Below are 24,951 nucleotides of genomic sequence, written 5' to 3'. Positions count from 1 at the left end.
ATAAAACCTTTAAAAAGAAAAAAAAAAGAGGTTATTGCTTATTTGGAGGGTTTGGGCCTATTACAGACCAATGAAAGCACTTAATAGTAATAAGACAACAGTCAAAAGAATGGTGTGCAGCTGCAGTCAACAAGCTTTTGTTGTCTGATACTGGTTTTCCTCTGGAATACATCATCATTACGGGGTATGGTGTTGATTTTATTATCTCTGTGATTTTTATTTAATAAGTGGAATTTTCTATCTACTTTTTTTGGTATTCCACATTGTCTATGGGAATGGCCCTGGAGAACTAATTTTAATTTCCTAAAGGGGATCAGAAGGAGAGCCCAGTTTAATTATGTACCTCTTATAACTAAATATTCAGGGAGACTTTTTTGTTGTTGGGGATGCCTGGGTGGCTCAGTCTGTTAAGCACCTGCCTTCGGCTCAGGTCATCATCCCAGGGTCCTGCGATCAAGTCCTGCATCGGGCTCCCTGCTCTGCAGGGAGCCTGCTTCTCCCTCTGCATCTGCCTCTCTCTCTCTCTGTCTCTCATGAATAAATAAAATCTTAAAAAAAAAAAGGAAGACTTTTTTGGTTGTTGTTTTGGGGATTTAGGGTTTATTGAGTGGTAGAAGTTTAGACTCAAATGGGTCCCATATCAGATGACTACTACCTGGCCCATGGGGCAATCAATGGTTAATGAGTCCCAGGAGAGTACGCACCTTCAACCAGGACTCCAGGTCTTATGGGATGAAGATGAAATTAAAAGTTGAGAGAGATAGGGAGAGCCATATTAAAGGGGTCTTTGTATACATGGAGGCAAAACATAACCCCCTTAAAGTATAAGAAAGAATAATGGTAAAGTTTTGGGGGGCTTTTGTTCTTTTTAATTAATTTTTTAATTAACATATAATGTATTATTTGTTTCAGGGCCACAGGTCTGTGATTCATCAGTCTTACAGAACACACAGCACTCACCACAACATATACCCTCCCCAATGTCCATCACCCAGCCACCTCATCCTCCCACCCCTCTCCCCTCCAGCAAACCTCAGTTTGTTTCCTAAGATTAAGAGTTTCTTATGGTTTATCTCCCTCTCTGGTTTCATCTTGTTTCATTTTTCCCTCTCTTCCCCTATGATCCTCTGCCTTGTTTCTTAAATTCCACATATCAGTGAGATCATATGATAATTGTCTTTCTCTGATTGACTTATTTCGCTTAGCATAATACCCTCTAGTTCCATCCACGTCATTGCAAATGGCAAGATTTGTTTCTTTCTTTCCTTTTTTTTTTTTTTTTGATGGCTGCAATGGGAAAGTTTTTTTTAAAGTTGGTTTATCAGTCAGGATTTTTCAGAGATGCAAGCTAGCAAATCCAAAATCTGCCTGATGAGCTAGTAGGAAGCAAACCAGGAGAATCATTGCTGCAGTTACAGTCTAAAGGCAATATGCTCTATAACCAGGAAGGACTGATATTACAGATGAAATTGGAAAGCAGTCTGCTGGAGAATTTTCTCTTGCTCAAAGGAGGCTAGTCTCTTTGTTCTACTCAGACCTTCAACTGATTTGATGAGGCCCACCCACATAAGAGAGGGCAATCTGCTTTACTCAAAGTCTACTGATTTAATTCTTAATCCCATCCAAAAATGCCCTTACAGAAACATCTAGAATAATGTTTGACCAAATATCTGGGCAGTCTATGGCCCAGCCAAGTTGACACATAAAATTAATAATTATGGTTGTGAATTAGGTCTTAAGGCCTGGGGCAAGAAGAGATTCATTAGTCAGACTGGAATTTGAAAAAGGAGTTGTTTGAGGAGACCATATGTCTCCTTTAAACTATCTGGGAACTATCAAGGACATAAAAGTTTTACTAAATACTTTTTAAGAGCCCAGCACTGTGTATTTTGAGAAGTAATATTTGTACCTTGGGAAATGTCTGTAACCCTGAAGAGAATAAAGAACATCCTGGCAAGTCTTCCTATTGTGGTAGATTTTTATTTATATTTTGGTGTATGTGAGGCAGGAGATTCCAGAGTTCTTTATCCTGAAGGGGACAACTCTCAGCAATGATCCAAAAGTTTGTAATGAATGTGCAGATGGGACCATTTGATGGCCAGAGGATCCAATCTAGTGCTAAGATGACTGCCTTAAATTTGACCAATTGCATTGATCCCTAGTCCATCTATTATCAGAGATATCTTGGCTACAGGATGAAAGGCAGTAATATTCCACTGAGCTCCATTTGTGATGGTGGCAATGCTGTCCATAGAGTCTACACATTTCCATCTCTGCTCACTCAATTTATTTCAAGGGACTCACTGGGTAGCCAAGTGATCTTGAGGAGGGGTGACCTCCTCTGGCACTGTGGCATCTGACAATGGACTAAGAACAGGGAAGGCCTCCCCATCCTGTAGGTGGAATATGCCAGAGGGCCCAGGATTCCCTCCATCCTGTCTTCAGGAGACCTGTATAGCCATGTTGAGCTTGTGATATACTGTTTCCATGATCCAAAGCATAATGGACAGCTGGGTATGGATGGTCACAGGCTCAGGGTCTGTGAGAGCCCTTATTTCCAGGAGATCCCAGTATGTAGCCAGCAGTTTTCATCTTAATAGATTTTATTCCAGGCCCAAGAGGACCAACTTCTTGCACCAGAGGCTTTGGGGCAACTTATAACATTATATGTCATCCAGAGACCCCAGGGGGCATAAGAAAAGGAATCAAACCTCTCCAATGAAGGAGTCTCTGAGGGCACTAATGGAAGTAACTGTTGATTTTAATTTGGACAGATTCTAAAGTATTTGTTGGAGAAACTCACTTAAAATAGGTTGATTTGTAAGTAGCAGCATCAGTGAGATTAAGAAAAATTTGTAAATGAATATGTTGCCACCAGAACCCAAAAGAGATTTGTATGTCCTTAATTGTCCTTAATGAATATGTCCAATGAGTATCCTTGGAGGACGGTCATCACTGTAATGTCATCCTGGTATTTGTGGAGAAAGGCTATGTAGTTAAGATCCTGTCTGTAAAGATTATGGATTATGTGTGATAGTAAAGCTGTGAGGAACCCCATGGGCAGCCTGGAAAGAGTATATTGTGTCCCTTTGGAGGTGAGGCAAACTGCAGCTGAGAAAAATTGGCACTGAACAGAACATACTAGATAAATCTGTAATAGCAAAAGATTTACCAGTTGTTGATTGGATGGAGTCAGTAATTTTAATAATATTGGGCACTAGGTATAAAACAATTACTGGATAAGACCACAAAATTAGGGTTGCAGTAATCAATCCTGAGTCATCCATGCTTTTTTTGTTATTTAAAATCAGACAAAATTGAGCTGTTAAAGAATCAGTGGGGATAATCACTTTCATTAATTAGGTCTTTTTTTTTTTTAAAGATTTTATTTATTTGACAGATAGAGAGCACAAGTAGGCAGAGTGGCAGGCAGAGGGAGAGGGAAAAGCAGGCTCTTCGCTGAGCAGGGAGCTGGACGTAGGGCTCAATCCCAGGACCCCAGGATCATGATCTGAGCCGAAGGCAGCTGCTTAACCGACTGAGTCACCCAGGCGCCCTATTAATTAGGTCTTTTACAATAGATTTACTCCATAAAGGCCCTGTTCTAACCTACATTGGGCCATATTAATGGGAGGTCTATGGAGGTCTCACTATTATCCTGCCAATTTGTAAATGTCAAAAACTTAATTTAATTTTAATTGATTCCTCATTGTGTTAGAGGATCTATGTCCAATCTGGGATATTTTAGAGCAATAAGTACTATGGTTATGGGAAATTTAGGCAAGGCTATGGTTAAAGTGACACATACTTATTTTTCTCTTTTATATTTTGTGCCTTTCCTAAGATTATAGGGGGTACAATGTTTATACTTAGTGGGACCCCAGGTATAACTGTAATTTGAGCCCAAGCATTAAGACCATGAAGCTTTGTCAGTTGGTGCATTTTAGCAGATGTTAATTTAGAACCTGTATTGCTGAGGCACAAAAGCCCTTTTGTTTTTTATTATATGAAGTCTTTTAGTAAAATTTCCACTTACAATTGAGTCAAATTAAATATATATACTTTATTTACTTTTTATTTTCCACCCTGCATCTACATTTCTTTGGGTGCATTTTTTTTCCTTTTTCTTTTTTTCTTTTTTTTTTTTGGTTAGTTTGTTTGTTCGTCTTAGTCTTTTAGTTGCCTGAATCCACAATTTCTAGTTTCTGTCTCTGGCTAATAACACTATGTGTGTACCTTCTAAGTGGTTACAGCAAAAGCAGGGGAGAGGGAGGAGCCCCTAATAGGTGGCACTTCCTCCTTCCAAGCCATCCAAATACACCTCCCAAAGATTGGGGATTTGTACTTAGAAAGCTATAACAGCCTCTTCTTGGGATAGTGCAGTTAGCTCTTGGTCTGAAGTACCAATTCTTTTTCATTGTCTTTTTGGTAAAATCTTTAAAAATGACTTGTATGTCCAGGCGGGTAAAAATTTTAGTTTTTGTTTTAGTCTCCTGTTTGTCCCAAACTATTTTGACCTTTGAGTATTTACCAAAGGACTTGGTGGTCCCAAATGGTCTTATCTGTAGGGGGTGGCCACCCTGTCCATGATGTCTAATTTGACCTCTGAGGGGTCCACATCCACTTCCAGGAGAGCAACAGTGGCCTTATCAGTACTTTGAGGATCCAGGTTTTGAGCATAAGGCCCTCGGTGTGCTGGTGAGCAGTACTCAGAAAGGCCCATGAGTGTTGCCCAGAGTTTTACATTCCTGAAACAATGGTGTGACTTCCTCAGGGGTCTTAGACAGAGTAGGGGTAGTGTCCCCCAACCTTTCCCTTTTCATTAAGCTTTGTGCTATTGGCTTTCATCCATGTGGCCCCTCCTACCCCGCTGAGTCACGCAGTTAGACAAGCAACAGTATAACAATCATTTCCTTTATCACAGGACCTGTGGGTGCCATGGTCACTAGGATACCCTCACATTGACCCTATGAATGGCTTGAGAAGAGAGTAGTTTCCTACATAGTGTGGAACAGGCCAAATAAAATGATTCTGTTATAGGATATAATAACTTCATTGGCCCCACCACTTGCTGACCAGTAGGCTACTCACACCCATACCCTGCCACTTGGATGGGATCATACTTCACTCCCTTCAGAGGAACCTTTTAACAATCAGAAGTAGCCAATTAATTTGAGCTGCCCCCAGCTGCTGTCCTAGACACTTAACACCTTGACTCAGAGAGGACACAAGGGAGGACTGTTCACAAATTTCACAATTTGTGGAGTAGATTCACAGCAACATCTGGTAGAGGCCACAAAAAGCAGCTATGGCCCACAGCACCAACATGCCAGCTGGTGGCACACCTGCTAAGGGAGCTACTGCTGTCTGGAAGAACCTGTAAGTCAGAAAAGTCTAGTGACATGTCGTTTGGTGGAAGCAAACCATCCTGCTTTGCTGGGCTAATTGTTTTGGTAGGTTTTATTTATTATGATTATTTATTATTATTATTATTTAGGTATGGTAAGGCCAATAGATCAGGAGACAACTGATACTGAAAAGATAGTTTATTTTACTCAAAGTTCTCAAGAGAAGAAGTACACATCATGTGGGGGCAAGAGGGTGGCAGTGGGGGACAAAGAATGACCAATGGTGAGGTCAAAAGGCAGACAGGGTGAAGAGGAACCTGTACACAAAAGATTTTATGATGATTTCCTTGGGAATGAATGGATTAGGCAGGGTAACCAGAGTTAGGATTGGTTAGTTTGAATCATTTCAGCAGGCTCGGGGGCATAGGGGCTTCCCCTGTCTCGTTATCTGGCCCTGGAGTGATTAGGATAGGTATATAGCAGCCCATAGTGTGAGAGCCTGATAAAGAAAGTGGTTGGGGTGTGGATTTAATTACTCAAGAAGGGGAATTGACTAGCCTGCAGCCAGAGCCTCAAAACTGAGTCAAGATAGCATTCATAAGAACTATATTACAAGAATCCACTGGTCTTGTAATTTGTTCCAACATGTGCTCAGTGGTGGGGTAAAGAGTGTCTTCCCCCAAATTCATGTCCACCTGCAACCTGTATGTGTATAATCTTATTTGGAAATAGGATCTTCGAAGATGCAATTAAGTTAAGATGATGTCATACTGGATTGGAATGGGCCCATATCCAATCACTGTTGGATTGGGTCCATAACTAATCTTCCTTATAGGAAGAGAAGAGGACACAGAGAGAAACATAGAGGGAAGAAGGCCATATGAAGATGGAGGCAGAAATTGAGCAATGCATCTGCAACCTAAGGAATGCCAAGGATTTCCAGGAGCCACCAGAAGCTAGGAGGAGGCAAAGGAGTTTTCCCTAGAGTCTTTAGAGGACAGGAAGGCTAGAGAGGGTTGGGTACTTCTCTTCCCGCAGGTTGGGTGGGCTCTAGTAAAACAGTTTCCCTGAGGATAGGCCTTTGTTGGAGAACTGGGTGCTCTGGCATATTTCCAATTTCCATATTTTCCCTCCTTTTGCCAGAGCACCAGGGGATTCTTCTCCAGTCTTGACCCTAAGAACCTGGTAGGGTTCCTGGAGGTAAAACCCACAAGAATGTGAGGGTTGTCAATGCGAAATGAATAAAACTTTCAGAAACTCTAAAAGAAAGAAAGTTTTATTCCAGCCCAAGTTAGGACAGCTGCCTGGGAAACACACTCTTCACAGGAAAGATAATGCTCCAGAGAACGAACACTTTGTACAGGGTTATAGATTTTTTTTTCCGTTTTGTAAAAGGTCAAAAGATTACAGATTAACATATAGGCAGGAATCACAAATTTTAATTTAACATTAATGCAATGTTAAAGGCGAAGGGGTAGGAGTATTCATTGATACCTTAAGGACAAGATGGTTTTCCTTTATGGCTTGGCAGGCCATAAATCAGGCTTTTGGTTTAAACAAAGTTTACACAGTCATGCTAACTTAGAAATCTAAAATGGCTTCCCCTTGGGAAAAATTAAACAAAGATGTTACTGCAGATAGAAATCTCTTCTTTTGCCTTTGACCAATGTCATACTCAAGGGCTTTATTCTTACAAAATCTGTACATGCTCTGGTTGGGGCCTCTTCATTTCCTTAGTTTATAAATAAGAATGCCCCAGTTCCTCTGGTGAATCTGCCTGTTTCTCTCTGTCCTGGCTGAGGAGTCAGGAGGAGAGGTGAGGTTGTGCTGATCACCCTGTAGCTGAGGTAGAAAACCTTTGATTTTGCCATCTCTGACAAATTTCTTCCAGTTTTCCTGAGGGCTCTGACTCTGAGTCTGATGGCCATTGGATCCATGCCTAGATCCCAAATGGAACTGGAAACTGTTCTAACTGGCAAAATCTTTGTTTGTTTGTTTGTTTTCAGTTTTTATTTGAGGAAAACCGACATTTACCTGACTGGCTATTTCTAGTCTGTTTGTAGATGTGTGAGTTGGGTCTGAATCTGCCCAGGGAGTGTTATGGGCTCCATGTTAAGGAGGGCCACAGTCACAGTGACTTTCTCACACTGAAAAACTTGAAAATTATATAACTGTCTACATCAGAGCCAAGTTATATTTGCTTTATAGCAAACTGTGGAGAACTAAAAGTGCATTGTACAAAATGTTTATACTGTTCTCATATTTCACCTATGTCATATTCATGTGACTAGATCAGTACTTTCTAGAAAATGGTTCTGTTAATAACTTAGTGAGTCGCTGTTAAAATTGCTATGGTAATAAATTGATGCATCTTAGCTATTTTTGTCTAAATTAAGCCACCATGGTAGCAAAAACCTAAGATTCTTGTTCTGCAAAAGAACGATAAATATTAAACATGTCAAAATAAAATAAAGTAAAATAAAATAAAGTAAGATAAAATAAAAAATAAAATAAAATAAACTTCCTTTATAGATCAGGTCTTTAGAGAGTTTTTCTCTCAACAGGGTCAATTAGCCTTTAAGTTTTCCTACCAGTTACTGGCTCCAGCAGCAGCTTCTGAGCCTGGTATACTATGACTCTCTGTAGTCAGTCTTCCCCCCAATTTTCAAGGCAGCAATTCAGCCATGACTTCAATTTTCTCATGGATCTAAGAAGAGTTGTTAAATTTTAGTTTATTCAGCTTTTTTTCTTGTGAGGACAGACTGATCACTTCCCAGCTCCACTGTATCCTATTTTAACCTATACACTTTAAATTAATATGATTACAGAAATAATTTCTCCCCTCCCCCTCCCCCCTCCCCCCCACCAAATGTATGAGTGAATAAATGAGTGTAGTGGTCCACTTCTGAAGGCAGAACCTCAGCCCTGCACATAACCTCCTTGGGTTGACTAAGTGAACCAGACAAAGGGGGTGGAAAACTGACAAAGGCACTTAGTGACTCATGTTTGTATGTTTGGCTCTCCTTTTGACTGGAAGTGTGCAAGTGTTGGGGGTCGAGAGGGATTCTTAAGTTTAAAGTAATTTCCATAAAGGGTTGGGGGCAAACTGGATTGCTTAAGAACTCTAACCACTGGACTAGAAGGCAAACAAAGTGGCCGCAAGACCAGAGAAAATTAAATTGCCAGAGACTTCTTCCAACTGGCCCTCTCCAGTCCATTCATGCACTTCATCCTATGCTCCTCCAGAGATTCAGCTCCACTTGTTGCAGCCCAGCCTCTGGACTGGCTCTGGAGCAGAAGCTGCAAGGGTCTTGACTTCACCCATTCCTTCCTCCCTCCCGGAGGGTGCCCCCACCCAGAGATTGACAATAAATTTTGAGTATTTTAAATATTATTCAATATTTAAATATAATGGTATTCAAATTTATAATGTATATGGTATCTTATATAATTAATAAATTACTGATAGAGAAAACAGTTTAATGATGTGATGAAAATTAATACTTCGTTCAAAACACAGAATGATAGGTCCCAGAGCTCCCCTCGCCCGTTTCTCCAGGCTTAATTGGAAAGAAACGCCGAATTTGACCTGAGGCATTCTAGTGGCGAAAATACAAATTTCTGGCCTGGGCAGTAGAAACGAAAAGTTAATCCAATTCCCATACCGGGAGTCGAACCCGGGCCGCCTGGGTGAAAACCAGGAATCCTAACCGCTAGACCATATGGGAGGTGCTGAAAATACACCTCTCATTTCTATAGACATCCCTTACCTCAGCTTGCCGTCTACCCCTTCACACAACAGCTTCTTACCCGTTGGAATCGCTCCGCCCCCGGAAGTCCTGACTGCGGCTGCGCAAGCCCCAGCTGCAAGGATCCCCTTCCCCCCAAACGGGCCCTGGGCTGGAACATCTGGGCCTCTCTGAGGGGCGGGAACTCCTGCTCCGGGAGATCTCCCAAAGGACTGGAGCCAGGGCACGTTGCAGAGCGTTTGTGGTTTTCTCAGTCCCTATTTGCCTACTGTGCTGGGCATTCAAACAGTAAAATGAAGGCTATTGCTTGACCTTCAACATCAACTGACATCTAAAATAAAGGACCCCATCCGGGACGGAGTTCCTCGTGAATATCTTTTCTGTGAAAAACAAAAACGTATTGTTACTTATTTTGACTTCAAAATCTCACTGGCTTGACACTTCCTAGCAGGATTTTGTTCTGAAATTCAACCTATGTGATAAGGGATGTACTTTTTTTCTCTAGTTTTTTGAGTGCTTCCATAGGCTTTTCACTGACAACTGAAGCTCAATGTGGCAAAACAAAATAAAAAAACAATTCCTCCGAATCCAACCACAAATAGGACCTACTGCGATTAAAGTAAATGTTAAAGACTCAAGGATTAAAACAGTGTGGTACCTGTGTATTAACTGACAGTAAAATCAATGAAACAATGGAAGCTCCAAAATACAGTATGGGTTTATGTGAAAAAAAAGGTGACATCTCAAATCAATGGTTCAACATACAGTTTGTAGACCTATGGTAGAAAAAACAAGCTGGATGCAGGATTCACCCCATACCTCACTGAAACCACAAAAGTTCTTAAGGAAAATACTGGAGAATTCCTTTATCATATCATTTACAACCCTAAATCCAGAAATGATAAAACAGCTGATAAAGTCAACTCTTAAATCAGTAAAATTTAAAAAAATATGAGAGCTGGTGGTGGTTACTATAGCTTTCACCTTATTCATTAAACTATTCAATTATTTTGTGCAGTTTAATGTGTTTTATTTTACAATAAAGGTTTAAAAAAAAACAATACCATAAGCAAAGTTACAAGAGAAATTGGGAAAAATATTTACATTCCATATTATGAACAAAAGATTAATCTTCCCGCAGCATAAAGATTACCTCCTAGAAACTACTAAAAATACCAACAACCCAATAGGAAAATGAAGCTGATCCCAGCACAGGAAATACATTTGGCCCTTCAAAAATTAAAAGCAGCTCAGTCTCACTCCTATAAAGATAAAGAAGAGTTCCTAGAGTTCCCTTGAAAATCTAAGTCAGATCTTTTTTACGTTTGGGCTTAAAACCTGCCAAGGACTACCTATCTACTTAGGTGTTCATGTTTTTTATTGACATGGAATCAAACTGTCCTGATTTGTTAGCCATGTTTGCTTTTTTTCCTACATCAAAATTAGTTTTGAGAATCTAGTGAAACTGAAGCACCTATTTGTTGTCCTTCCCTGCCACTAACTGTGCAGTATTTCATCCTGTAAAGAAGCCACAGCTGATATATCCATGAGGCTGTTCTGGTTATTTATGAACTAACCTAACAGCTTTGCCCCTGCCCCACATGAATGTGTCCTAGGAGAATACAAGCTTAGAAGTGGTTTCACAGTAGTGACTTTCAACATTATTCAGTTTGCTTCTTCAAACTTTTACACCTAACAAAGCTAGAAACATGCAAACCAGAGAAATTTTAAGGATAAGGGATTAGTTGGGGTGGGAATAGGGGCAGGGGCAATCTGTGAAGGAGGAAGGCCTGAGATAAGGCAGCCACACCAAAGAACAGCTGTGCTCACTGCCCTGCCTCTGGTCACAAGTCAGGCAGACTCAGGCTCCAGCTGCTTGAGTTTCTCCTGGAGCTCCCGGAGTTGGCTTCGACCCCAGTCGATCCGGATCTGAAGGCTGGCCATGTCTGTAGCCAGCTGCAGGCCTAGAGGAAGAGATAAGATTGTCACCATAGTATCCTAGATGTGACACATGACTCGGGGGCTCTGAACATCTCCAGGGACTGGAAAGGCTCCAGAACTTTCTGGCCTCCACACTTCCTAAAAGATTCTAAGAAGAGCCTTGCATTGGCTGCTTCAGAACCTCACTAGACCCACACCCTCACCTCCTTCAGATCTTTACTAAAATGTCACCTCTTCAACAGACTTTCTTTACTCCCTTATATTACCCACCAGGGACTAACAAACACTGTTGCATGCCCTCATTTCCTTCCTTCTTTCCTTCATTATAATAGTCCTTCACTGTTCTCAGCCTCTCTTCTGTTTTCTCTGCCCCCAGGAGTGTTCCACATTCTGGATCCACATCTAGGTGGCTTTTGCCTGATGTTTCTGCTTAACAGTCTTCTGGGCCCTCCATGCCCAGTCCACTCGCCAGTTCAGTCTTCAGCCTACCTGCCTGACAGCAGAGCTGGCCACACATCTGCTCACCTCCCTCCAGGAAGCACTTTCTCCTCTTGGCTTCTGGGATCTCTCACCCTCTGGTTATTGCTCCCGCCTCACCGCTAGTTCTCAGTCTCCTTGAGTGGTTTCTCCCCTTCCTCCTCCCACCTTCTGTCCACATTCTGAGGCCCTCTGCTGATTTCAGCTTAAATGCTGTGTCTGTGTCAGCAACTTGGGAATTTAAACACAAGGGTTATGCAGTGGGCTCCCAAATCTCTCTTTCCAGCCCAGGTCTCTTCCAAACTCAGATGCATGTGCCCAGACACCCGAGCAGTCTCCACCACACAGCACTAGGAACACACTCTCACCCAAGTCCTGACTTACCCTTGGCTGCAGCTCTCTCCCACCAGGTGAGGGCAACTTCATTCCCTCAGGTGTTCCTGCTGGAATCTGTGGGCTCAGCCTTCATTCCTCTCCTTCCCTTACTCTCAAATTAATCTGTCAGTAAATCTTGTGACTTCTATTCTCAAAACATGCAGGTTCCCATCACTTACCCTCTCCTTCACTGCCTCCACCTGCATCTCAAGCCTGGCTGCTCCCCGTCACCTGCTTCTTCCCTCTGCTCTTGTCTGTTCCCACCCAGCACCAGTCTTCCTATCACTCTGTGGGTCCAACTGTGCCTCCCTCTCTTCAGAGCCACCCATGACTCCCAAAGTCCTCATCAGGGCCTGTACCTCAAATCACGTGGGCCCAGCCCCCTCTGACCTGCGCTCCTGGCACTCCCTGATACATAAACTCCACTCCAACCCATTTGGCCTCCTCTCTGCCATCCTAAACATGATCTCACCTCAAAGCTTTTGCCCTGGCTGGTCCCTCTGCCTACAGCACTGATCCCCCAGATCAACCATAAAGTTCTCTCCATCTTTTCAGAGAGGCCTTTCCAGGCCACCCTTCATAAAATAGCTACGCTCACCCACTCCTGTCCCACTCCATCCACCATACCCTATCTTATTTCTCCCTAACAATTCTCACTACCTGGTATTATATATGGGCCTACTTATTTATTTGCATGTTTTCATTCTCCCCTCAATAGAATAAACATTCCATGAGGGGTGTTTATCTCTTTTGTTTCCTGCTGTTATCTCCAGCACCTAGCATGAGCCTGGAACACTGCCAACAGCCAGTAAATGCTTTGTTGAAAAAACAGCAGGTGTGCAACAAAAGCCTGCTATGGAGAAAACCTGGAAAACCCTTTGCAGCTTAACCCCAGCCAGGCATGGCATTAAGTACTCAAGTTCTTCCTGCAGACAGAAGTCTACTCACCTTCCCGGAAGCTGGCTTGGGCATGACGGAGACTGTGAGGAACCAGGATTCCAAACCAGTTCAGAGGGTCCCTGGGGGCTGGGGAGGACTCCGGCTCTGGGGTTCTGGTGAGACCCTTGCGTCTGCGCAAAGCTGGAGAAAGACAGACTGGAGGTTGAGGGTCTCATTACCTGTCCCTTGTCTTCTCTGTGACAATGTTGAACTTGATCTGAGCTCATGATCCTGACAAACACTGAAGGCTGCAAAATCCCTCCAACCATTTATGTTCCAGAAAACAGCTTACCACAAAGAACAACCCTTCCCTTTATGATTCAGATGAGATGCCCAGACCACTCCTCATGACTCTCACAAGATCAGCAGATACCCCCTTGTTTACCACAAGGTAAACAAGGAGCCACACACTTACTTTTCCCATTTTGCCTGAACATGCTGAAAGGCCAGACAGACCCTCCAACTTCCCGTTCGTCTCATAAATGATTGAGATTAGAAGTTTGTCCCTCTGAAACCAGACATTTCCTGTTCAACTGACTGAAGTTTCCCCCAATTGCAAAACTATCCCAACTGTAAAAGACATCACCTATAACTTGTCTATTTCTCCCTACAGAAGTCTAAAGCAAAAAACAAACAAACAAACAAAACAAAACAAAACAGCCTGCTCAGACACTGTGATCCTCCCATCTGGGCCGCTCTCTCCATCGCAACACTTAATAAAATCATCTCAGTTACCCTGTACGTTTTGTTTTTGACATCGGGAGGACGCCCTGACAGGAAGAAAGGGGGACTCACCGGCCTCACGGGGCCCCACCTCTTCTGGAGTCTGGGCGCTGGCTCTCACCACCCAGAACTTCTGGAGTCCGTCCTGGGCCTCGCTGAAGAACGAGAAGGTAGAATCGACATTTGGAGGCCCCAGCCTGGACCCTGCCCGCCCACCCGTTCCAACATGCACGGCTCCTCACCTAGTGTAGACGCAGACCTGAGGCTCCATGCGGGAGGCATACTGCAGGGGACCTACAGACTTGGCACCCATGGCGTAGCGAGCTTTAGAGAGCGAGAGCCAGCCCTGGGATACGAGGAGAGAGATGAAACTCAGTTTACCTCCGCATGCCCGCCCATCCCTCCCTCCCCAAGATCCCACCTCCTCCACCCGAGTGTTCAATGCCGCCCTCTTCGCCTCCAGTTCTTCCAGGTCCCGGAGCAGTTGCAGAAGGAGCGAGTCCACCTGCGCCCTTACGTCCGGCGCAGCCATGGGCTCACGGTACTGAGGTCTGGAAGCAGCCTCCTCACAGGTTGCCCAATCGCCGCTCGCCATACCGCCATGACAACCAATAGGCTCACCTTCAAGGGGCGTTCCCAGCCGTGGGCCGAGTTGCCCAACGTTTCTAAAGGCAAGCGCTCTTGAAGCAGCGACCCAGAATTGACTAGCTGTGCTCACCCAAGGGTGTGAGGCAACGGAACGGTCGGCTAGAACTGGGTAGAGCTGTGGGTGGTTCCGAGTCGCTTTTGGAAGAGGCCGCATTTTACCCTTGAACTTGGCCAAAAGGCCGAGAAGCGATAAGAGGCCGCATTTTAATAGTAGGGCGATATCTGTGGTGATGGAAGAGGCATAGCTGTATGGCAGCCATTTTAAGGGAGAAGAGGCTTTAATTCCAGGAGCCGGTAGGCGAGCCTCCAGTCAACCGCTGTACTGCTTTTACGGTTGCTGGATCATTTCGAACCGCCAGTTATTACTCAAGCGGTTCATCACTTGCCCATCTTAAAATTGGGCATCCTGCACAGCAGTGATAAGTAATGAAGCCATGCAGCGACATCTTTAGTAAGGGCGATCCTTAGCGACGTGACAACGTTTTGACGCCAGCCTATTGGCTGTTCCAATAAGCATGCGCCTCCAGATTGGCCAATCGCCTTGCGACTCCCAACCCACCCTCCGTCATCTTAACATTGGGCACTCCCGACAGTAGCAGAGTGTAGCGAAGCCTCCAGCGACCTTCTTGGTTGAGGGCAGAATCGAGGGTGGCGTTGCTTACGCTGCCCCGGCATTCTCCTGGGCCCACGTGGAAGTCGCGCTCAGGATGGTAGGAGGGATGTTTGAGCTCCTGTTTTTGATGTTGGGGACTCGCCCAGGGCTGGGGATTATTCCTAGGCTTGGGGCTGGTGAGGCTGGTGGCCCCCGAGGCCCGGCTGTGCGTGGCGAGAAAGAGGCTGATCGGACCTTCTGTCCCCTAGCTGCGTCGTGAGGCCCGCCTTCGCCGGGAGTACCTGTACCGCAAGGCCCGCGAGGAGTCGCTGCGAACCGCCCAGGAGAGGAAGGAGAAGGTTCGGCGCGCCCTGGAAGGTAGGCACGTCTCCGCCCCCCCCAGCGGGGGGGGCTCTAGACCTATCGTTATAAAAGACCTTTGGTTTGCATTTTAAAATCCCAACGGAGTAAAAGACCAAATGGTATAAAACGCGTTTATATTAGCATTTCTTAGTGTTTGTGTGGCTGAGCATCCTTTCAAGTATTTACTGGACGTTTTCCTTGTCTTTTGGCTTTGCAAATGCCCCTTCCGTGATGTTATAAATTTCCTGTCTTGTCGTATATGCTGCGGTGTCCAGATTTTACAGTTTGCCTGTTAGTTTTGTTTATAGTGTGTTTAGTTCTTCCCAAATTTTAAATTTTTACGTTGTCCTATAGATTTTCTCCCTCCCGCACCTCCCCCATCGTTCTTTTTTTTTTTGATACCTTCTTCAGTACAAGGTAACAAAAATATTTTACTGTCTTTTTATCGTTATTATGATTCCGTTGCATTTTAAAAACATTAAACCGTTGAGAATTTAATTTTATTCGACTTGTGAATTAGGATCTAACTTTGCAATATTTTCTCCACTTTTTATTTGTCATACTAATGAAGAGTAGTAACATGCCTGAATGGAAATGTTATATTTATCCCTATTTTCTTGGTTCTTGTGTAGAACTTTGTTTCCTATCTGGATGGTACATCAGCTTACTACCTGATTATTTTAAATTCACTTTGATTTTCTGTGTTTTAAACATATAAAGTGCATGTGGTATGTGACTATATGTTTACATTAAGCGTTATGTTAAATACCTGTGACCTATCTGCCCACATTATTAATAAAAAATCCTCAATATATTGAAATTCAGAATATTTTCCCCAACTCAGATAACCACAATACAGGATACTGTTTAAAAATAAGCCATTTCCTTGCTTTTCTTTGTGCTTTTATCATACTTGTTTGTATCCCTAAATCATATGGGTTGGTTTTTAGTTTTAAACGTAGTTACTAGGTTGTATGTATTCTTTCCCAGCTTTATGATTTCATTCAGCATTGTTTCTAAGATCTATTGAGTGTAGAGGGGGCTCCCATTTCCCTGTGCTTGGTGTTGACCTCATTTTTTAGTCTGGGGCAGTTAGGAACAGCATTGCTGCTATGAACCTTCTCTTCCATGTGCAAGAATTTCTCCAGGGCGTATTGGAAAGACCTGCTGGTTCCAAGGACATGTTCATATTGAGCTCTGTACTCCAAAGTGGGCATGCCCACAGCCCAGCCCTTTTTTAACCAAGTCTAGCTTTAGTTCACAGAGGAAACCTCTGAGTCAAAGCATCAAGTTTAGCAGTTTTGTTGTCAGAGGGTTTCAGGGTTTCTGGTCCACCTTCGTACAGAAAGAGCACTCTGTATTTGTTCTTTTAAAAATTAGTTTTTTAACTTTTTTCTAATTACAAAAACAATATGTACTTGCAACTAAATATTTTAGAAAGCCCTCAAACCATGAGACTCAGGAACCATAGAAAATGAAATCTCCTGTAACCATTGTTAACAGGTTGGCATGTAGACAAAAATAGTTTTGTCTCTGTCTTCCCCCTGCCAAAAAAGTTGTGTATCACCTTTCTGCACAGAAAGGAGTGAAAAGGGTACTTTTTAAATAAAGTCTGTACAGTTTTTGTAAGCCACAGTGTTATATAAACTGAGGGCTCCATGCATGTGTCTTACTCAGCCCGTCTGTGTTCCACCTGCAGAGAATCGCCTGATTCCCACCGAGTTACGCAGGGAGGCTCTGGCCTTACAGGGGTCCCTGGAGTTCGATGACGCCGGCGGTGAAGGTAAACTTTCCTGACACTGGGCCAGCTTCTCCCCCTGCAGTTGAGCCTGCTGGTTTCCATCTCATTCTGCAGACACCTTGAAGGAAAGGCCGTGGAGCTCCTCCTTGCAAAACTGTCTTCCATATGCCCTCATGACTCTGCACAGATGGCACCTCAGGAAAGCTCTTTCTTAGTGCTCCCAGTTTTGTTTATATAACATACAGTATTATCCCACTTACTCTGTTTTGTCTGTTAATTGCCCCCCTTACTAGAATGTGAACTCTGCTGAGGCAAGACAGTGTCCATTTTGTTCACTGCCATGTCCCCAGGTCCCAGCACTTCATTAACACCCAAATGTTTCATTCATTGCATTATTCAACAAATATTAAAGGTATCACAGACGTTATAAATTTTTGTTATGAGGAAAAGGAGTCTGTTACCTTTGGCCTTAACAGAATCCAGACTTGCACTTAGATGGTAGCCATTAGTCCTCTGTGATAAAAAAATGAACTAAAATTAAATCAAATTTAAGTGTTTAGTTTGTCAGTCATACTTGTGTTTATAGCCAGTGTCGCTGGGGAGCCACCCTCTTGCTCAGTGCAGGTGTGGAGCATTTTAGGTTCATTGTCGAAGGTGTTGTCAGACAGTGCTGCTCTAGACAGATTCAGCTGCCCTCAAGTTAGCATTGTATTTCCCAAGACAGTGTCTCGTTGTTGCCTCTCATGCTCTGACAGGTGTGACCAACCATATGGATGATGAATATCGATGGGCAGGGGTCGAGGATCCTAAGGTCATGATCACTACCTCCCGAGACCCCAGTTCCCGCCTCAAGATGTTTGCAAAGGTACCAGTAGTGGGAAGTGAGTGGGAGGTGCTAAGGCACTAGTGGCCCCAGTCCTAACTCAAGTGAGTTCATGCACAGGAGCTGAAGTTGGTGTTCCCAGGTGCCCAACGCATGAACCGTGGCCGGCATGAGGTAGGGGCACTGGTGCGAGCCTGCAAAGCCAATGGTGTTACTGACCTGCTGGTTGTCCATGAACATCGAGGCACACCTGGTAAGACTGTGGGTGGGAACAGGGTGTCTTCTGGGGTGGTTGTCTGAGAGCCGATGAGGTTTCTGACGGCCCGCCTGGCCCCACCAGTGGGGCTCATTGTCAGCCACCTGCCCTTCGGCCCTACTGCTTACTTCACACTGTGCAATGTGGTCATGCGGCACGACATCCCTGACCTGGGCACCATGTCCGAGGCCAAGCCTCACCTCATCATGCATGGCTTCTCCTCCCGACTAGGCAAGCGGGTGAGTCTGGGTCCACAGGGTGATGAGGGCTGGGGGCAGGGAGTTCCCGGCTGGGCATTTGCCACTCTCCTTCCCTCTGACCCAGGTCTCCGACATACTCCGTTACCTGTTCCCTGTGCCCAAAGATGACAGCCACCGGGTCATCACCTTCGCAAACCAAGATGACTATATCTCCTTCCGGTAGGTCCGTGGGCTGGCCTCAGAATAGTGTCCTGACCTTTGTGTCCCACTGCTGTTTGTTATTGACCCACATCTGCTCCTTGTCTTCCGTTGCCCATGCCCTGCCTCCCCTTGCCTCAGGCACCATGTATATAGGAAGACCAGCCACCGCAGTGTGGAGCTGACCGAGGTTGGACCTCGCTTTGAACTGAAAGGTGAGTTTGGGGCTTTCCTGCCCTTCTGGTGGTGGGGGGGTGCTGGCGGCGTAGGTGGCAATGTGCCCATCTCCGCCCCCCCAGTGTACATGATCCGCCTGGGCACCCTGGAGCAGGAGGCCATAGCAGATGTGGAGTGGCGCTGGCACCCGTACACCAATACCGCACGCAAGAGGGTCTTTCTGAGTGCTGAGTGAACCCACGCGCTGGTCAGGATGCGGGCCTGGACCCAGGACTTGGGGAGCGGTCAGAATAAAGTCTATGTGCCACACCACCCCCTTTGCCTCTGTGTGGTCAGGACAAGCCCACCGTCAGGCTGAGTGTGAGGGACAGTTTCCACTGGGTCTTCTTAGGTGGGGAGCTGACAGCTCAGAGACATTTGCAGGTGTGCTGTTGACATTGTGTCTAGGACAAGGCAGGCCCAACCTGCTGGCTTGCCCCTTAGCCGTAGCCAAGGTTTGGGAGATTTGGTGTTGCTGTCACTTGGGAGTCAGGGGCCCTGTGAGAGCCCATCTCAGACTGGGACTGGTATGTACCCAAAGACCTTGGTTTTACACAGAACATGTGTCAGGACCCTACAACATGCCCCCAAGTTGATGTGAAGGGGGGTATAACATTAAGTAAGAAAGCCATCACACCACTTGGGGCAGGCCTATGAAAAAACAAGTCAGGCAGGGGGATGGAGAGTGGGGGAGACCTCTGCAGATGCCCTGAAAGTTACAGGATGGCATGAAGCAGCAGGGACCACCTGGATGACGCACGCAAAGACCCTGAGGTGGACATGCTCATAAGGGTTCCAGGAGCAACAGTGGCCTAGTGAGAGGAGTCTTGATGGAGAACAGGCAGTAGGACTTCACAGGGATGTCTGTGACTTCTGGCCCCACTCATGTGAATCTAGGGCCTTCCAGAGCCTCTCTCACCTTGATGTAACCTCAGCTCACAAATGAAAGATAAGCCACTAAAACTTTTATGCAAGTTATGGAAATTCCAAAATACGTACAAAGTAGAAGTAGTATGATATTTATATTAGTTTTCTGGGACTGCCAAAACAAACTGCCACAAACTGGGTGGCTTAAAATAACAGATTTATTCTCTCACAATTCTGGAGGCCAGAAGTCAGATGAAGGTGTTGGCTCCACTCCCAAACCCTCCTCCATTACTTGTGTCTTCCAAGCTTCTGGTCGCTACTGACAATCCTTAATATTCTTTGGCTTGTAGTTGCATTATTGCGGTTTCTGTCTTTGTCTTCACGTGGTCTTTCTTTACTGTCAAGTTTCCTCTGTGTGTCTCTTATAAGGACGCTTGTCCTTAGATTTATAGCTCATCAGAAAATCAAGGATGACCTCTTCATTTAAAGATTCTGAGCTTAATCACATCTGCAAAGACTTTTTTTTTCCTGAATAAGATCACGGGCTCCAAGAATTAGGCTGTGGACATATCTTTTGGGGCCACCATTCATCTGACTACATGTCCTCATTCCTCACTTTCAGGAGCTGTGGGGCTCCTGCCCTTCCTGTTCACTGTATCCCCCTGTACCTTGCAAGCATCACAGGCATGAGGATGATGCTCCCCTGCTTACTCTGAGCATCCTCCCGGGTGAGCACCATGAGACCTGGGGCTGCATTCACTATTTCACCAAGCCTAGAGCAGGCCTTTAGTCACTGGTGTTTTGTTTTTTAATAACAGCACAGAAGTCTCAGAGCAGGCCTTTGTGCAAACTATTTATTATTCATTTTATTGTGGCTTCCACTGCTAAAGAAGTCTTTGAGTGTAATTCTTTCAAGTTCCTCAGAGAAGCCAACACACTTGGCCTCACCAGTAGTGGGGGGCTTTATGGAAGACGGTTGGGTCCACGTTTTGCTCATCAGCTGTGTTTAGCCATTGGATGTGAATGGTATGTACTGTCAAATGATAGCTGGGGGAAACAAGACCCCTCATACTGTGCTGGTGGAAGAACCTGTAGGTAAAGGCTTTTCAGATGGCAGTTTGGTAGAGTTTCTTAGCATTTAAAATGTTCTACTTCTTGAGTCACCATCCTAGGGTCAGAAGTGGTCACTGTTGCTGCTGGGGACAGCTTAGGCACACCTTTGCCTGGATGTTTGAGCAGGGGGGTTTGTAAAGTGAATCAATAAAATAACAGTAATTAAAGCATGAAATAAGTTGTGGGAAATGTCCACTGTAGTGCCCTGTGTATTGCACAGATAATATCCTGAGGACTCACAGGGAGCCTTGGATTTGAGGCTTGGTACAGTGCTTAAAGAGATATTTATGCATCTTTTATTTGACTTTTTTTAGGAAGAAATCATTCTTGTATGGTTTTGAAATGTGAAGGACAAGGGAGGAGACAGAAGTGGGGGTGGGCTTTGGTGCGTACCATTTGGAGCATCTCCTCTGGCCAGAGAGCAGTGGCCCAGGGAGAGTAGAGGGCCTTTGTGACCAGGAAAAGCCCTGTGTCATGTCTGCAACTGATTTTCGTGTTCTAGTATTCTCAATATTCAGAAATATTAACGTGGGGAATCCAAGTGAAAGGCATGAGAGATCTGTGCCCTGTTTTTGCAACTTTTATATAAACATGACATTTCAAAAGAAAAGTTACAGAAGTTTTAAAGGAATTACTGTTAATCTATTGGGTAACAATATAACATTGGAGTTCCTTTAGAAAATGTTCTTAGTTTTTAGGTATAGTGAAGTATTTAGGGGTGAAATATCAGCCTGATACTTGCTTGAAAATGCTTCAGTGGAGGGGGAAAAACTGAAGCAAAATACTAATTGTCACATTTAGGTGATGCAGACGGGGTTTGTTACAATATTCTTTCTACTTTGATATATGTTCTAAGTTTTTTTGCAGTAAAGGATTAAAAGGAAAATAATTACAAATGCCTACTGTTGTTATTAAAGCATTTTTCATATTTTTAAGTTGTTAAAAATCTTCAATAAAAAGGTTGAGGTATGAAAATAAAAGGGAACCTCCTTTACAATAAAATTGTAAAGCCAGCAGGGAGTGATCTCACGCCCTACCACTCCTAAACTCCTTAATTGCAGACCCAAATGGAAGAGAAACCATGTAAGTCCCTGCTACTTTAGCTACTACTTTGGTATCCCAGCAGAAGAAAGAAAGTTTTTCTACTCCTCTGGCAACAGCCCAGCCAATGAGAGACAGTCACAACTCAGCCAATGAAAAGCCACTATACTTTGAACTCCCAGTTTACTCTAATGGACTTTTTGTTTATAACAGCCCTCCCTACTTCTCACTTTCCTCTGTAAAAGAACATTCCTCTATTTTGTTCTCTGGACTTGCCTATGGTTTTGCCTTACCAGGCTTGTCTTGGATTGCAATTCTCTGCTATTCCCAAATAAACCCATTTTTTGCTGGTAAAACAACTGCTGGTTTTATTTTTAAAGTTAACAAAGGAAACGTGCCAACCATTAATGGTGGTTGAAAGCCATTGAGAGGGCCAAGGGGTGGTGGTAAAAAAAAGAGGAAAGAGAATGTGTTCATGTACAAAAAAGTGAAAATTCAAGCACAATATGAGGTACATTTTAGGCATTGGTCCACCGAACTGGCTACAGTGAACATCTTGCCCGCTATCCCTTATTCTTTACCTAGGGTACACTCCTAGAAGTGGAATTTCTGATCCAAGGAGATGTGCAAGTCCAAGCCTTTTGATATTTACTACCAGAAAGTTTATAGCAGGAGACGGTTTTTATCAGATTGGCAAAGATGGGGAAGGTTCAGTATGGTTCATAAAGGTGTGGGGAGTTGAGTTTTGTATAATAGATGTAAAACTGTGGGGAAATTTTATAATTTCTACTTTGATCCCGTAGCCAGACCTAGGAATGTGCCCAACCTGCACACCATGTACACAGTGGTCACCGTGCAAGGATCTGTACCGTTGTATGTAGCAGCAAAAGCAGGGAAACAGCCTGGATGTCCATCAGTAGCACTGAAGTTACATAAACTAGGATGCATCCACAGAGTGGAACACTGCAGCCACTAAGCACCTCAAGATAAAGTGTTGAATAAAAAGCATGGTGACATGCCATATATGATATGCTACCAGTGTGCAGAAGGAAGGGGGAAGGCCTTGTGCTGGTGTATGAACTGCATTATCCTCAGGAGGGTAAACATTCAACTGGTGCCTTGCAGGAGGGAACAGTGCACCGAGGATCCAGGGAGGAGGGAGAATTTGGTGCTACTGTGGGTAGGTAGACATTTCATTTACTTGTTGACCACTTTTGTGAGCTCCCATCTGGGTTCTCTGCCCAATTTTCTTTGGAGTGCAGGGAAGGCACTTTGATTTTGTCTGATTGGCTTCAAGAGTTTGAAGATGTTATAAATACTTCTCTAATACTGATACTTCTTTAAATTACAAAAGTAACACACCCTCAAGTTAAAAAAAAAAAAAAACAACAGAAATGCACAGTGAAAAATAAACCACCTTCCTCCTTCCTGTGCCCCCAACAATCCCACCGTACTCTCCAAAAGCTATGGACTATTGACAAAAAATATATGGCCAGATGTTTTCTCTTCATGGTATTTTTTAACCCAAAAATCATGCTGTATACACCATTCTGAAACTTCCTGTCTTTCCCTTTAATGATCTCTTTCAGCTGCCTCTAGGTTATCAAGGGTATCCAGTACATGTGGATCCACCTCCTATTTAATACCTGCACATTCAAGTTGGTTTCTATTTTTGCTACCAGAAACCTTGCTTCAAGAACATTATTGAACATACCTTTGTGTATACTTATGCAAGTATATCTGATGAATAAATTCCTCTGAGTGGAATGTTGTCTTTAAAATGATCATAGATGCTGCTGCATTGTCCTCCAAGAGGCTGTCCTGGCCACTTGTCAGTAGATCTGAGTGCCTGTTTCTGTGTCCTTGCTGGCACTGGGTACTATCAGACTTTTCATCTTGGCCAAGTTCTAGGTGCAAAATGGTTCCCCAGCTGAATTTGTATTTAATTATGATGGAGGTTGTGCATCTTTTCAAATACTATTGACCATTTGTATGTGTGTGTGTTCTCTGACCTGTTTGCTCTCTTTCTCTATAGAAATGATTGTTCACCTCTATATTGATTTAAATATTTTAATTGTGCAGAATTTCAAACATACAAGAGCAGAGAGGACCATACAGTGAGTCCATGAGCCCACCTCAAGGTTGACCAGTCTGGTTTCCTTCCTGGTAGGCCCACCTACTACTCCCTATATCCACTCGTTTATTTTGAAGCAAATCCTTGACATCATGTCATTCCATTCATGACTATTTCTGTATGTATATTCAAAAGATAAGGACTCAACAAGAATAACAATACCATTATCACACCTAAAGAACCAATTATTCCAAATATATATTTTATATATTATATATTCCAAATATATTATTTCAAATATCCAGTTAGTGTTGAGTTTTCCCTGATTACAGTATGTTAGTTTGAATTTAGGATCCAAATGAAGTCCATTCATTGCAAATGATTGAAAAGTCACTTGTCATTCTTTTTAAATAGCTTTATTGAGATACAATTCACATATCACACAGTTCACCCATTTAAGGTATACAATTTAAAAAATATATACAATTAAACTTTTTTTTATCATCATCACAGGATTGGGCAACCATCGCTACATTCTAATTTTAGAACATTTTTGTCCCTTCTAAAAGGAACTCCATACCCATTAGTCACTTCCCATTCCCCTCCAACCATCCCTCCACCCTCAGGCCCTTGTAACCACTAATCTACTTTTGGTCCATAGACTTGCCTATTCTGGACATTTCATACAAATGGAATCATACAATATGTGGTGTTTTTTGACTGCCTTCTTTTACTTAGCAGTGCATTTTCAAAATTTATCCCTGTGGTAGCATGCATCAGTACTTCATTTCTTTTTACTGCTGAGTAATAGTCCATTGTATGGATATACCATATTTTATTTATTTATCACTTTATGAAACTTGGGTTGTTTCTACTTTGGGGCTATTATGAATACTGCCGTAAGTATTTGTGTATACATCCTAAGTCTCTTTTAACCTATAGGATTCTCTCTTTTTATTTTTTCTTTGTAATTTATTCAATTAGGAAACTGGTTTATTTGTCTTACAGAATTTCCACAGTCTGGATGTCTCTGATCTTGTCCCTGTTGTGTCATTTAACATTTTTCTGTGCCCTTCTGTTTCCTCTGAATTAACATTTAGATTAAAGGCTCAGTCAGGTACAGGTTTAAATTTTGTTGGTGGGAATACTTGGCGGAGTGTTGTGTTCTTTTACTAGGAGGATGATAATGTGTGGGTGTCTTTTTTGTGATGGTAGCAGACATTAATATCATCGTTTAGCTCTATTAATTCAGTAGGGGTTTGGAACC

General features: G+C 43.5%; 2 protein-coding genes, 1 long non-coding RNA gene and 1 other non-coding gene across 4 annotated transcripts in view; 1 reads left to right on the top strand and 3 right to left on the bottom strand.

Moving 5' to 3' along the window:
• LOC113919798 overlaps positions 1-8,155 on the bottom strand; it is a 33,431-nt gene extending 25,276 nt beyond the window's left edge. Inside the window, exon 1 of the long non-coding RNA XR_003519125.1 lies at positions 7,940-8,155. This is a non-coding gene — a long non-coding RNA (uncharacterized LOC113919798). The remainder of the gene's footprint in view (positions 1-7,939) is intronic.
• An 849-nt stretch (positions 8,156-9,004) lies between these two features.
• On the bottom strand, positions 9,005-9,076 carry TRNAE-UUC. The gene has a single exon. It is a non-coding gene; the product is annotated as a tRNA-Glu (tRNA).
• Positions 9,077-9,753: 677 nt separating this feature from the next.
• Positions 9,754-14,131, bottom strand: CCDC115 (coiled-coil domain containing 115). The gene is made up of 5 exons (XM_027589515.1): positions 13,974-14,131; positions 13,795-13,898; positions 13,625-13,707; positions 12,839-12,970; positions 9,754-11,061 (listed from the first exon to the last, which is right to left on the bottom strand). The coding sequence occupies exons 1-5, from the start codon at positions 14,082-14,084 to the stop codon at positions 10,949-10,951; spliced, it is 543 nt and encodes a 180-aa protein (XP_027445316.1). The 5' UTR covers positions 14,085-14,131; the 3' UTR covers positions 9,754-10,948.
• Positions 14,132-14,216: 85 nt separating this feature from the next.
• IMP4 (IMP U3 small nucleolar ribonucleoprotein 4) lies at positions 14,217-18,864 on the top strand. The gene is made up of 9 exons (XM_027589514.2): positions 14,217-14,910; positions 15,062-15,170; positions 16,855-16,938; positions 17,652-17,761; positions 17,840-17,972; positions 18,060-18,214; positions 18,300-18,394; positions 18,515-18,588; positions 18,673-18,864. The coding sequence occupies exons 1-9, from the start codon at positions 14,908-14,910 to the stop codon at positions 18,783-18,785; spliced, it is 876 nt and encodes a 291-aa protein (XP_027445315.1). The 5' UTR covers positions 14,217-14,907; the 3' UTR covers positions 18,786-18,864.
• Positions 18,865-24,951: the final 6,087 nt, after the last annotated feature.

This window comes from Zalophus californianus, chromosome 3, assembly GCF_009762305.2.
Source record: "Zalophus californianus isolate mZalCal1 chromosome 3, mZalCal1.pri.v2, whole genome shotgun sequence".
Taxonomy (NCBI): domain Eukaryota; kingdom Metazoa; phylum Chordata; class Mammalia; order Carnivora; family Otariidae; genus Zalophus; species Zalophus californianus.
The sequence above is the reverse complement of the archived record's forward strand: the minus strand, read 5'-3'. Positions and strand labels throughout refer to the sequence as shown.